Genomic DNA, 14,547 nt, shown 5'->3' with positions numbered 1-14,547 from the left:
TCCAGTGGGTCACGTCGTTGCTTCGGCCATGGCCCAAGGTAGCCTAAGGAGTAAAACAAGGCGTGAGACAGCAGCAGCGGGGCGAGAGCTGTAGCAGCGGCGATCGCTTCCCTTCCTCCTCAAAGGAAGGCTGGTGGTGGGGGAACAGCTTCGGGTGGCGGACCGGGGCCCACTTCCGGCTTGGCGGCCCGGAGCGGAGCGGCGGGGATGCTGCGGGGTACGGCGGGGGGGGAGCTCCGCGCCGGGTGGGCCTCGTGCCCAGGGGCGAGTCGCGGGTCGGGATGCGAGACAGCCGCGGGCCCGGAGCTGGAGCTGGGGAGGGAGAGCGGGCGGCGAGGCCTTTTGGGGGCGGGGGGCGAGCCGGGTGCGGTGGATGAAGTTTCTCCAAGCAAGTCAGGGCGTACCGTGGGCCCTGCTCAGTGAGGTGTCGGTGTGGCCCAGCCCCTGTTACAACCAGAAATAATTACATCTCACGTTTGTTTCTTCTCCTCCCCCCAGGAGAAGCAGCAATGTAATCAGTTAACTGCCAGCTTGGATCCTATTGCCATTGTGGAAACTACACTGCTTGGTGAGGTGCTGAACAACTGATTTCTTGATACTTATAATTTGCTTTATTCATAGGGTCATCCCAGTTCTAGGTTCTGTTGGTTCACAAAATCTAGCAGTTTTCCCGGCGACGAGGCTCCTTTGTCCTACCGTATTTGTTAGCTGTCTTCTGGACTCTTAGGACAATACATGACTTGTGTGAAAATGCTGCGGTATTGGGGTGAGATTCCAGTTTCATCTAACCAGGCCAACCGCAGCTCCTTTGACCTGCTTCAGCGTGAGTTTCGTACTGTTGAAGTCCAAGATCCTCCGCTGCATCAGCCATCTGCAAACAAGCCACGGCCAACCACCATGTTGGACATTCCCTCAGAGCCATGTAGCCTCACAATTCACACCATTCAGCTCATCCAGCACAACAGGCGTCTACGCAGCCTGATTGCCATGGCTCAGGCCCAAAACCAGCAGCAAGCAGAAGGCATAAAAACTGAAGATAATGAACCCCTGCCACCTTGTCCAGCCTCTCCACCTCTCCCTGATGACCTGCTTCCTCTGGATAGCAAGACTCCCAAAATGCCATTTCAGCTAAGGCATAGTGACCCAGAAAGTGATTTCTACAGGTAAGTTGGTATTTCTTTGGGCTAGTTCTTGGCTGCAGGAAAGCTGAGTGTTTTTAAATGTATATGTGAATTCCCATAGGCTGAAGGATCAAGCAGTTGTATATAAAGAATAAAACAAGCTTTGAAAAGGGAAGATTTAGATTTCTCCTGTGTGGATAACACGCACATTGTTTAAAATAGATGTGCATTTGTTTCCTGTCTGTTGGCCTCTGCAGCTATATGATTGATTAAATAGTATTGCCACCACCTCCCTGTCTGCCCCTCTGACAAGCACTAGATTCACAAGGAGGTATTGCAGTTCTTGCAGAATCTCATGATAATTTGTAAGTTGCATGCATTTAAATTCAGGGATCATTTCTTACTACTAAAATTTTCTGTTCTTAGATCAAAGTCTGTGCACTGATGAACCTGATGTTGGAGAGGGTAATACATTTTACTGTTTAAAATGGGAACAATGTTCATCAATGAAATGCCACTGAGAACTTGTCTCATGCAAGGTCATAGAAAATGCATGTTATTGAAAGACACTGCTTTTGGTAACATGGTGTCTGTGAACAGTAGAGTGATTCTTTAGTGCTATTTGTGGAGAAGGACCATCATCCTTCTCAAAAGAAGTAAAGTAATTAGTCAAGAGGGGTGAAGGGAAATCCAGTTCTGTGATGATAAAGTCTGTAACTCCATCTCTTTCTGGTGCTGTGACTTGTAGAATGGAGCAGTCATGTCCTCTTTGCAGTGTTCTGCTCTGCCTTCTCCCTGGTGGCTTCAGCTTTCACTTCATTTTTTGTGTGGCCATGTCCATGTTTTGGTGGGCAGCGTTGTCTTTTTGTTGTCCCTTGCGAGTTTTCAGGGGTCCGAGTAAAGCAATGTTACTTAGCAGTCATCAACCACATGGGGGAGTTTAAGGACCAGGTTGTAGAAACCGAATAGAATATTTTGTACTTGGATGTTCTGCGGCTGGCAGAGAGCGGATTTATAATGAGCTGCAGGGTAGCCTAGAATTTAATTGTGTGCTTGCTAAACCAAACACATTTATGCTTTGAGTTTGTTGTTGCATGTTTGTTCTTAACTGTTTTAAGACACTTACGTGAATTAAGAATAGCAGCTGCTGTTACAGTAGTAAAACTGGTTAGACTGTTTACCGGCATTTGTTGTTAGTATGTGAAAACAATTGAAGACTGTTCTTTCCCTTGAGAAAACATGATAGTGCTTAGTTTTATGCTGCCTTCTGAAGTGTCACTGTCAGTTACTATATTCAGCTAAATGTTTATTTTGGTTCTGTTTTCTTTGGCAGTTAACCTGGGTCTAAGAAGCAGTATATAAGTATATTTAGATAGAGGAAGAAAGGAAGATAAGAGTGGCCAGTCTGAATTCTTTAATATGTCTTCTTATGTTTCCTTGTTATTTATCTTAATCCTTAGACCCCACATTCTTGTCTTTTATTTTGTTATCCACTGGATTAATTTTGGTTTTCCTCTCTTTGACCTCCCCCCTATACCCATAACCCCTACCTCCTTGTCCCTTTTGAGATGAGTAAAAGGGAAAGCCTAATTTACTGCTATTTTTCAGTTGGTTCAGACTTTTCAGACCCTTAAAGTCTGTACCATGAGCACTTTAAATCACAATGCTATTCTTCTCCTCCATTTCTCCAGACTGTTTATAAATATGTTGAAACAAACCTTAATTCTGTCATGGATTCCCAAGGGAATACCTGGGCACCACAGAAGAAATCTCTTACATGCTTGCTTGTTGATGGATTTGGAGGACTCTAGTAGGTTTGTGAAGAAGGTTTTCCTTTTACAACAGCTGTCTGGACTCTCTCTGAGTTTAACGTATTTATCCGTTTGTCCTCTAATTCTGTTCTTATAGTTTCTTTGCATTTCCCCGATGCACCAGAATACATGAAGCTTCCCAGATGCAGTTCTATGTATCTCTTCTGAAGCTAGTAGAAGAAAATTTTTTCACATTTTCTGTTTTCTGGTCCTCAGGGACCAAGGCAGTTTAAAGCAAGAGGTGACTTGCCAAAGCTATTCAGCTATTTCATCCTTGAATTCCTTTAGTATCCCTGGATGAATTACCATCTGGTCCTCGTGATTTGTGACTGTTGATGTTACAATTCTTGGAATACACAATAAGGGATAACGTTTAGTTTTGGTTGGTAGAGAATCAGAAAGTAAAATTAAAGCATAATCATTGAAGAATGAACGGGAGACTTGAAACTACCATTTGAATGAGGCCCTTGCCACGACATGGCTGCTAGCTTTTCCTTCGTTGTTCAGCTTATTCTGATTAGCATGGATCCATCTTCAAAAGAAACCAAACCTACTCCTTATGTGTCTTTTCAGAGGCTTTTTCCTGCATGTGCATGGTTGATTTCCTAAACAGATTTATCTGCCATTCTCTCATTTGTGTCCCTGACCACATCAGACAGGTTTTTGCATTGAAAGATAATTTGTGAATGAAATGGGGAGCTTGCAATGGGAAGACAGCTTGTGGGAGAAGGGCTTGTAGTTAAGAAATGTTTATACAGAAGTAGGGAAGCACATGTTGGTGGGATAGCAGGTTTAATGCTGGGAAGGATTTGGAGCATTGGCAGCTAGAGCAGGCAGAATGTGCTTCTGCTGCTGGACTAAGCATTTGGCTTAGCCCCTAAACTGTCTGGTCTTCTGGACTGGGCCACTGGCATCCAAGTGATTTTCCAAATGTTATCTACTACTATTTGACATCTCCTTTATACCTGTGCAGCCTTCTGTAGGGGTATTTAAAAAGGGTGAGGTAGAAAGCGGTCCTTTCTCAAAAGGAAATAACTTCTTGGTTTGAGTTACTGTGCTGTGTTCTTTGAAGCATGGACAAGTATAATCTTGTTTTTTAATGCTCTACTTTATTTTACTGTTTTGGGGGAAATGGCTGTGAAGCAACCTTGTTGCACCTAATTTAGTAGAAATTCAGCTCCACAATGTAATGTTTCATAAAATTGATGTGTTACAGGAAAAAACAATCCTTCCCTCCATCTGCTGCTAGCTTATGCTTACCTAAGAAGGAGCAGAGCAGTTGAATTCATTGCTGCAGTTGAGTGAACATTGTTGATCCTTGTTCTGACTTAGCCCAAACACTTTGCCCTGAATATAGTTGCATGAACCCTGAGATTCCTCTAAGAAAGACCTACAAGAGGGGAGCTTGGGTGAATGGATTGTGGTACCTTTGGAGAATGACTTATTGACAGAAGGTAGACATTCTGTAAATTCTGAAACCTTATTAATCCTGAAAATAAGCCTGATTGGTATAAAAGGACACTTTTTTCTGTTTTAAAGTTCTGCATGTTGTAGGTTTGGTGGCAGCAGTGAGAGATGCTGGGCTTTGGGTCTGATGAACTTGTAGCTTGGCAGGTAGATTTTTGTCTGGAACATTATGTAGTGTTGACAACCCTTACATAAAAGCGTAGGTACTATTAGAAATATAAAATTGAGGAGTATTAAGTGCGCCAGTATTTGCAATAAATCTCCTACTATGTATTCACAGAATAACAGAATGGAAGGGGCTGGAAGGGACCTCTGAAGCAGGTTCACCTAGATCAGGTTGCACAGAAATGTGTCCGTGTGGGTTTTCAAAGTCTCCAGAGAAGGAGACTCCACAACCTTTCTGGGCAGCTTGTTCCAGTGCTCAGTCACCCTCAAAATAAAGAGTTTTTTACTGAATTTTAGGTGGAAATTCCTGTGTTTTAGTTTGTGCCCATTTCCCCCTGTACTGTCACAGGGCACCACTGGAAAGAGACTGGCCCCATCCTCTTGACACCTGCCCTTTTGATATTTATAAGATTGATCCAAATCTCAGGCCTAATTGCCAGTTTTGTTAAACTCTGGTGAGAGATTTGAGATATCAAAGAGTTCTTGTTTACTTGGAGCTGTATGACCCTAGTAATATGTTAAATAAGCTTGGCTTTTGATGGTAGGTGGATGGAGAGGCTTTCAGGAGCACAGTTAAGTGCTGCAGAGGGTGGCAATCTGTGCAATGATAACATCTGGAAGGGTGCTTTGCTAGGTATCTGGATGACTAAGCTCTTTGCCTGTGGTCATCAGGGAAAAGAAATTTGCAGTGCCTTTTTGGGAAGGCTTGACATTAGGTATTTGCTTTCAACTTAAATGTGTCTATAAGACTGTTTTGTTGTTTATGTGCATTCTTATCAAACAGAAACTGAAGGTTAAAGGAGATGAAGAAAAAAAGATATTTTTTCATTTGTTGTTTTCCATTAACATGTACAACATTTCAGTTCTTGCTGTCTTTATTGTTTATTGTGGGAAACAGGAAAACAAGAGAAGAAAACACAAGAAGAATAAAATGTAATTGACCTTACCAAGAACAGGAAGTGGGAATCTGGATTTGAGTACAGTACCTGAAATGTCTTTTCTGTCTGACTGTAATTTATTAGATTTCAAGTTGATTATATCCCTTTAAGTATTAGTGACCTAGCTGCATATTAGTGTTGGCAATTAATTCTTTTCCTCTGGGAGTTTGAGAGATGTGACAGTCTCTGCTGCTTCTGAGCAGTGATATGCATTGCTAAGTGGTTGCTCTGCTCTACTTTACAAGTGGCTGAGTATCCTGCTTGGGCTTGCCAAATTCTGTGTCACTTTAAGTTTGTTCACAGTGTTTTGATTGAATGGCAGATTTGATTCAATGGCTCTCTATTTGTCTTTGTATTAATAGTAGTCTGATGTTTGGTGGTTTTGGTAGCATAAAATGCTCTTAACTGATGGCTGCCTGACAGTTTGACATGTCCTTTATCTGTGTTAAAAAATGAAGGGGTTGGTTTTTATTGGCATAAAAGGTGATTATTGTTTTCCAGTTGGTTTTGTTTGATGTTTGTTTGTTGTTTTTTTTTTTCTTTTTTTCTGTTGTAACCTCCTGGTCCCAGTGTTGTAGAAGACATGTGGCTGTGTTAGAAGTGTCACAAACACATGGAGGGGAAGGTGAAGGAGATGTAAAACCAGTATGGGTGACACTTGGTTTATAAAGGAACTGATGATCTTTTAATTAATTTTGTCACAGCACCTGCTGTCTTCTTTATAAAGTAGTTACATAATTGAGTAAGAATTGGAATGTGAATCATTTCCCAGCATTTAATAACTGGGATGATTCCATGACCTGAGATCTACATGCTGCTCTTAATATCCACTTAGAAATATCATCATCTGCAGCTTCTAATATAGTGTGATTTTTCCCCCCCCCCCCTTTCTTTGAATTATCAGAAAGTGCTGAGTTGATGATTTTTAAAATGAATTATTTTCATCCTGATAGCTCTAAGTTTAACCTTCCATTTTCTCTCCCCTGAAATATTACCTTTTTTACTGCTGCATTTCAGTGGTTTTCTGTGGGTCAATCCTAAGGATCAGAAGGAGATGAGGCTCTGTGACCCAGTGTCTGTGGGACTGAAGCGTACTTAATGCACTTGTTGGAAAAACAAGACTAGCAAGAATTTTATGAAGGCATGAATGCTGTCTGTGTAGTGTTTAATCGGGTTTTGTTAATGGAAGGAGTGTGTGATAGTGTGGTGATAGGCAAGTAATGTAGGGTGAGAGTGAGGCGAATCTCAGGGTGGGCTGCGGAAGATGTTGAGAGAAATTGATCAGAAACAAATGAAGGGTGAAATTGTTATCTTAATTCTGCCATTGGTGCTGAATGAAGTGTGAAAGTACATAAATACCATACTTAGCTAAAAGGAAATTTGATTTTTTTGACATCAGCATTTGAAGACTGTACTACTGATCTGGGCACATACATCACATATATTTAATTGTGAGTTGAGAAATCTGGCAGAAATATGTTTATCTTTCAGAGGCCTGGTCTTACCTCGTCTTCTCTTTTTTCCTGTGTGGAATTTCAGTTTGTTAATTCATCATTAATAAATTAATGATGTTTGAAGTGATCATGACTGTTGCTCTCCATCTCCTCCAGGCTGTGTGATAACTCTTTCCTTCTTAGCAACACTTCTCAAAAGAGGTCTCAAACCCAAGGCTGAGGAATCCTGGTCTATGGTAGAACCTCTCCAGGCCTAGTGTTGACTTCTTAGATTGAATGTAGGGATATTTCTTTCAGTATTGTGCTTCATGACTACTGGAAATGAGGGCAGGCAGATGGTTGTTCTGGCTGTAGTGTACTTATATGAAATGTATGTGTATCCCTTTTTTTTTTATGTGTGTCTTTTGCATTATATATTCATATCTTGTCTATCCCAGAAGCTTTTGTATCTATTAGGCCTATGACATCAGAGATAATAAGGAAGAAAAATGTAATTAACTGAGAGATGAAATGATTTGTATTCATGTTATTTAAAATGTCTTTTTTTGTTTATGTCAAGGACCTATTTAATTCACTTCTCCAGGAGAAAAGCTCTTGGGTGGGAAGGGAATTGCTTAAGGGTTCAGAAGATTTGCATTCCATATTCATGCATCACACAAGGAATCTTCCAGCATTAGAAGGGAAAATAAGAGTTGACAGTGCTGATATGGAGATACAGGAAGACAGGAAAATCAAACTCTTACTAGGTAGTGTTCCTAAGATGTGGAGAATCTCAAACAATCTGCTTTTCCTTTGTACATCACCTTATTATTGACAATATCTCCAACCAATACATTCCTTTGAGTTTTTGGAGGTGTGCTATTTTTGTCTTTTCTGGTTTGTAGAGGAAAAGGGGAGCCAGTGACTGAGCTGAGTTGGTCCTCCTGCCGGCAGCTTCTCTACCAGTCAATGGCGACCATCCTGGCTCACACAGGCTTTGAGTGTGCCAACGAGAGCGTCTTGGAGACTCTGACGGACATTGCCCACGAGTACTGCCTGAAGTTCACCAAACTGCTGCGCTTTGCTGTGGATCGAGAAGCTCGACTTGGGCACACCCCTTTCCCTGATGTCATGGAGCAGGTCTTCCATGAAGTGGGCATTGGCAGTGTGCTCTCGCTGCAGAAATTCTGGCAACACCGCATTAAAGATTATCACAGCTACATGCTTCAGGTGAGAAGAGCAGTAGGGACTCACAGCACCAATAAATGTACCTCCAGTACAGTTGTTTTTTTCCTGCAGCAAGCCCTGGGTCTTACTGAAGTAAAATCCAATTACAAAACCTTTTGGGTGTGAAGGTGAGTCATCAAGGCAAAGAGAAAAATTATTTTTTTTGACTAGAAGATAGAGCTCTCTATTTGTTTCAATACAGAGGCTAATAATGTTTTGATGATGGTTTATCTGGGTTTAAGAGGAGGCCTCGTGCCTTGAATAGCCCAGGCAAAAATACCAAGTAGATATAAAATCAGTACTGATGGATTAACTGAATTTTTTGCTCTAGTGGGATATTTGGCTACTTACAATTTCAGAAAACAAGTAAGTAGATGAACAAAAATTACTTGGTTGTACATGGCTTGTGTTTGCTTGAGCAATGGGTGGCTTACTTAAGCTTTAAAAGTATAGGGTAGTATTGTGCTGATCTGAGTTGTCATGATAGCGCTACTTTCCACTCTAGAGAGAACTGTGCTTCTGTGGAGATAGAAGAATTCCTTGCAATAAGAGGTGTATCAACATAGGTTGTAAGAATAAGAGTATGATTTCTCCAGTTATTCTTTGAAATTAAACATACACATTTTATTTGAATGATAGAAAATTTTCTGCCTGTTGTGGACTTACAAAAAACTCCAAGGATTTGAAGTGGAAATTCTGTTCGTAAAAAAACAAGACTTGAATCAACTAGGTAGCCCATGACTGAAGCAAAACCTGCCATCCCTTCCTCCTTGTCACATGATCTCAGTGCCAGTGAAGAAGCTACCTTGTGCTCCTCCTTTTCCCAGGCTTTACACCTTGTGGCTTACAGAAGTGATATAAATCAGACACACCTGTAAGTGCCTGTGGTGTGTAATTGTGATGGACTCTGAGGTTTCTGCATAAAACCAACACCATCAAAATTTGTCTTCATTAAGATTTTTGTTGAAAAAAAACAGTTCATTTTTGTTGAAATGTCTCCTTTCAGAATTTGGTTTTCGTGTGTCATTCTACTGATGCAGTTCACTCTCAGCCTGCAGCTGGTTGCTGTCTTATTCGTTCTGTTCTTCATGCAAGACTGAGGTCCACAGTTGCCTCTGTATTTGGAAGTATATCTATAAGGGGCTTTGCTATTCTTGTTCCTTCTTGCTCCTGCTGTTAAAAAGCTCAGTGGTGTAAACAAACATTTAGACGCAGATGAAACCTGAAATTTTTATTTAATTGCTCTTATTTGTTATGTTTCTGGAAGTACAGGGTAGTTCTAAATCTCATTCTTGTGTTTGTTTCACTTCTCTGGCTGAAGAAAACTATGTTTTTTGCTGTGAATCTGGCAGAAGGTACCCAGGCTTTGCCCAGTGGTGACTACAGTGCTGATAAACATCTTGAGATGCTTGATTATTATTTTTTTTACTGCTGGGGTAAATTTGTTACTGGTGGATGAGGGGTAGTCTTGTATGTAAAATCAAAGGCAAGACAGAGAAACTTTCCTTTTCTTTTGTGCTCTGTTTAAATTCCTGGGCCTCTTCCTTCCTCACTGCCTGTGAAATAAATGTGCTCATATTTATCAAGCAGACATGTTAAAGTGTTGAACCTCTTATTAAAATCCCTTGTTACAGGACAGAAGGTGTTCTTAAAGAGGAAAAAAGTCTTTTCTGTGTAGCTGATAACCTGTTTACTTGTTCGTTCAGGTCAGATGTTAATAATACTCTGGAAACAGAGTGCACTGCAATGTAATTGCCATCAGAGTCTCTGAAGTCACTCTGACCTTTTTGGCCTCTTTTTCACCCCTGCTGATCTTTAATAGGTTAGCAAGCAGCTCTCTGAAGAGTATGAGAAGATTGTCAACCCTGAAAAGGCAACAGAAGACACAAAGCCTGTGAAGATTAAGGAGGAACCTGTTAGTGATATTACCTTCCCCATAAGTGAGGAACTGGAGGGAGATTTGGCTTCTGGCGATCAGTCTTTGCCTGTTGGAGTCCTTGGAGCTCAAAGTGAGCGCTTCTCAGCCAACCTGGAAGTAGAAGCTTCCCCACAGACTTCAGGTAGCGGTTTCTTGCTACTGCTGGAAACAGTCTGTTAGCTGTTCCATCTGATCATGTTTCCATTTTTAATAGCAGATCCCAGTGTGAAGAAGGAAAAAAAAATCAGGTTTTAATAAAAACATTTGGATGGTAGAGAAACCATTCCTTCCTTTCTAAATTCAAACCCAAAGAATTGAAGGTATCAATTATGAAGTTTTGTTAAATATTTACTCCATTCGTGGACCCTGTAGAACACAAAGTGCTTGACATGGTGTTTATTTTTACAGGATTGTTAAAGTTCTTGGCTTTATTTATGTGAGGTAGGTTGGTTTTGGGCCCCTTGGGCCCCCCATCACTGATTTGTGAACTAGAGTATTTGATGCAGATACGAGTGTTGGGTTGGTTTATTTTTTCCAGTCTGATGTGAAAACGAACCCCCCAAAATTGTTTTTTTTTATGTATATATTTTAGTTTAAAAGAGATTAGAGTTTTATCCTTATTTCTAGAAAGCAGAGTACTGATTTTTTTTTTTTAATCTTTTGGGGTTATTTTCTGGTTGGTTTTGGATTCTTGTCCAGAAATTCATGTTACACATAAGTTTAAGGCAATGTTGTGGCTGGAGTAAATTCAAGACCTTGTATAGGTAGGGCACTTAATAATTTTTGGAGATACTAATGATACTTGGTAAAGTCCTCTATATATTCCAAAATTACCCTGATAGTAACCGTAATTGTTTTGTGAAAGCTATCTTTGAGTTAGTGAAGTGGGCTTGTTGGAGTCTCTTCTATTCTAGCATTTCAACCCCAAAGCCTGCTGTAGTTAGCTGAGTCTGTGGAAAATGGTAAGTAAAGTAATGGGGTATGGAGACTGCAGTATTTTCCTCAAAGTGTCATCCCTTGATGTTGGCATTGGAGCACACTGGTGGCCAGCATGGGACAATCTGCTACTGTTGTGCCACTTTTATATCTCTATAAAAGTTTTATTACGTGCACTGATCAGTAGCACTAATTTTTCTGGAAAATGAAGAAGACATTCTTTTCACAAAGAAAGCCAGTTTTGATTGTTGTTTCATTTATTTTGTTTTTATAGAACCTTCTGAACTCTGGAAGTCCCTGCAGTAATACTTATTTCAGTTAAAAATCTGGTTAAAACCAATGAAATCTGTCCTCCTATTAACCCTAGGCTAAGTAGCATATATAGTGAGGTTAGAGTATACCTCTGAGTCCATTAGTTTGGATTTTTTAAATAACACATTCTGGTAAGTTTAAAAAAGCACAAATCCATGTGATGCTTTTTCTGAAAGCTCATACTGTTTTCCATAGTACCTTTGAAATGTGAAGTGCTTGCATTTTTGTGGGAGAGGGAACAGCAGACTCCTCTGGCCCATCTGGGGTTGTGAGTGATTCATCTGGAAAGCCTTGTATTAGCATCTACCGCTTGAGACCCAGAGGTTAGCCTGCTAGCTGTATATTAAATGCCTCTTGCCTCTCTGATACTGAATTGATGTTTTCTAATTAAGTATACAAGTGCTCTGTTCCTCCTTGAAAATCCCTCTTCACTTCACAAGGGCCTGTGGAAATCTCATCACTGTGAGGAGTCCCAGTCTAGAGGTGGGCAGGCTAAAGAGCATAATACTGTAAGAAGTGAGAAAAAGCTGCTGCAATTAGGACACCACCATCTCAAAAATACATGTGAGGCCCTTAGAGAAGGCAGCAGCATGGCTTTGAGGTCTGAGGGCAAAACTCTTGTTATAGTTTCCAGTGTTCTGCTTGTGTTTCTGGTTATGCCTGACGTGGGTGTGGGCTAGGTACTCAGTTTCATTGCAGTTGGGGAAACCTGGGCAAACGGGGGACCATGTGCCTCCACCCAGTAGGATAACATGAGGATTAGCTCATTTGTAAAGTACTTTGAAGTTAAAGTGCTTTGAAGATGAAACATCCTGTGGTCCTGTGTCGATGCTTAAGTACTGTTAGTCATTAGTGACACTCACACTGACAGGTGATAGAGCTAAAAAGAGTAAGGCTGAGCAGTGAAGAGCTGTTGATGAAAGACAGACACAGTAAGCTCAATGAGTACCTTTGATTATTGTGTAGACTGAAGCTGCAGCTCTGTGGTGCTCTGTAGTGTTTTAATGATGTGTGCATTGTTTTTGAGAGGTGTACTTACAATTAACATAAAAAGGACTATGCAGTAAGGCATCTGGACACCAGCAAGCCCTTCTGTTCTGGCTTGTGGTTTGACTATTGAGCTAGTGTAGGTTTTGTTACCGCAAAGGTCTCCAAAACCTTTGTTTGGATTAAGCTGCTTTGGCAAAGATTCCTGACTCTGTAAGGGAGAAGTCACAGTGCAAACATGGTGGAAGATTTGTTCTCTGTGCAATTGCTAGTAGTAAGGGAATATTGTCAGTAGTATAGAGAATAGTAGTAGGTTTGGCTCAGTGCAAGAGGATTGGTTGTGCTTTCAAACTAGCCAAGCTTCTCGAGACACAAGATTTGGAAAAGCTATCAAGTTTTTTTTAAATTTTTTTTTCCACGTGAATTTAAGCCCACACCAGATTTAAAAGTGAGAAGATTTGAGTGTTAAGTTCTGATCTGCTTATGCCCATCTCAGCAAGGGGCCCAATTAATGTCTTCTTAATAGGATTTTTCTCTCTTAAAACTTTAAATAAGCAGAAATAGTGCAATCTATAATTACTGCTCTTGGGGAAAAAAATGCAAACATCTGGTGTTCAAGAAATACAGTTTCATAATCTTGTACAGAAAATCTTCAGTCTTCTCAGATTGTACACTAGTCCAGAAGTTAAAAAAAAAAATTAAAAAAGTAGAGAGAGGGAGTTATTTCCCAGAAGAGTGTCTGTAAGGTTGAGGTAAGAGTGTTTCTTGCCATTCTGCTGAAGGATGAGATGAGACTTGTGATCGTTGAGTACAAGGAGGCAAGCTGTTGGCTGACTGCAGCTCTAATGTCCCTACTTTTCAGTGCTGAAAGTGGCATTTGAGACTGTTGATCTGCCTACTCCCCTGCCCTCTCACTTCACTTCCCTTGCAGAAGTACCAGAAGTCTAGTATGTCTCACAGCTTAAAGGAGGTTGCTGATGTTGTGAGGACCTCATCATCATGATTGACTTCTGGATTGCCTCTAAGTCCTTATGCAGCATCTAGTCCATGTGCTGTTTGTGTATTCATTGCTGCTGACATGGTGCTTTTGTAGAGTGATGTGGGTTCTTTGTTTCTTTTGGGTGATTTCTGTGAAAGGATAATATAGTTTTAAAGCTGCAATTACTGGGCTATTAAAGCCAACAGATATCTATCTATCTATCTATCTATCTATCTATCTATCTATCTATCTATCTATATCTATCTATTTATTTATTTATTGTTTCATGCTGGTTGCTGTGTTTTAGGCTTTTTCCCCACCCGGTCTAGTTCATCTGCAGCTTTGCTTTTTCTCATTCTTTACCAGCGCTGCTGTCCCTTGCATGTTGTTTAAAATTTGTGGTTTTGCTCAGTTACTACTGTGTGCTTGTTCTTTCTCTAGGGGCTGAGGTGAATGCTTCCCCTCTCTGGAATTTGGCACAGGTGAAAATGGAGCCACAGGAAAATGAGGAGGCCAATGTACATGGCCATGGAGTCCTAGGCAGTGATGTCTTTGAGGAACCAATGTCAGGCATGAGTGAAGCAGGGATGCCACAGAGCCCCAATGGCTCTGAGAGCAGCTATGGTTCTCATTCTGCTGACAGTCTGATGGGATCCTCACCCGTCTTCAACCAGCGCTGCAAGAAAAAGATGAAGAAGATGTGAAAAGAGATGGTCTTTTTATTTAATCCTGATGGTATGTAATAGACTTGAACTAAGAGAACACTGTGATGGCTATAATTGATTAACAGGGCTGGCCCTGGTATGAGGGACCTTGCATAAAATTCTTGTGAGATATGATGTGTAGTGCACTTCAGCTTCCCTCTTTTCTGGCTTCTGTAACACCATCCTGATTCATGGTGTCATGCCTTGCTTTGACAGGTAACAAGGAAGTTAGTAGTGGAAAGTAGTTGTGAGGAAATTTGCTGAATTACAGAATCATTGAATACTTTGGGTTGAATGGACATCCTGAAGTTTCTAGTCTAGTGCAGCCTCCTGCTTCAAGCACAGCCTATTAGATCAGATTGCTCAGGGCCTTGTCAGGTTGAGTTTTGAATGTCTCCAAGGATGGTGATGCCAAACCTCTTTGGATGTTTTTCCATATTTAAGTACCAGTTGGAATTTCCCATGTTCCAGCTTGTGGTCATTGCCTCTCTTTTATTATTGTACATCTCTGAGAAGAGATGCATGCCCATTAAGTGGTTGTATACAATG

The 14,547-nt window shown here is 40.9% G+C and overlaps 1 protein-coding gene across 1 annotated transcript; it reads left to right on the top strand.

Annotated features, from left to right (window-relative positions):
* Positions 1–750: 750 nt before the first annotated feature.
* Positions 751–13,998, top strand: SUPT7L (SPT7 like, STAGA complex subunit gamma). The gene is made up of 4 exons (XM_054398966.1): positions 751–1,163; positions 7,841–8,165; positions 9,985–10,222; positions 13,736–13,998. The coding sequence occupies exons 1-4, from the start codon at positions 751–753 to the stop codon at positions 13,996–13,998; spliced, it is 1,239 nt and encodes a 412-aa protein (XP_054254941.1).
* The last annotated feature ends 549 nt before the right edge of the window (positions 13,999–14,547 follow it).

The sequence above is a fragment of the Indicator indicator genome, chromosome 2 (genome assembly GCF_027791375.1).
Source record: "Indicator indicator isolate 239-I01 chromosome 2, UM_Iind_1.1, whole genome shotgun sequence".
Classification (NCBI taxonomy): Eukaryota; Metazoa; Chordata; class Aves; order Piciformes; family Indicatoridae; genus Indicator; species Indicator indicator.
Note: the sequence above shows the minus strand (reverse complement) of the source record. Positions and strands in the feature narration are given on the sequence as shown.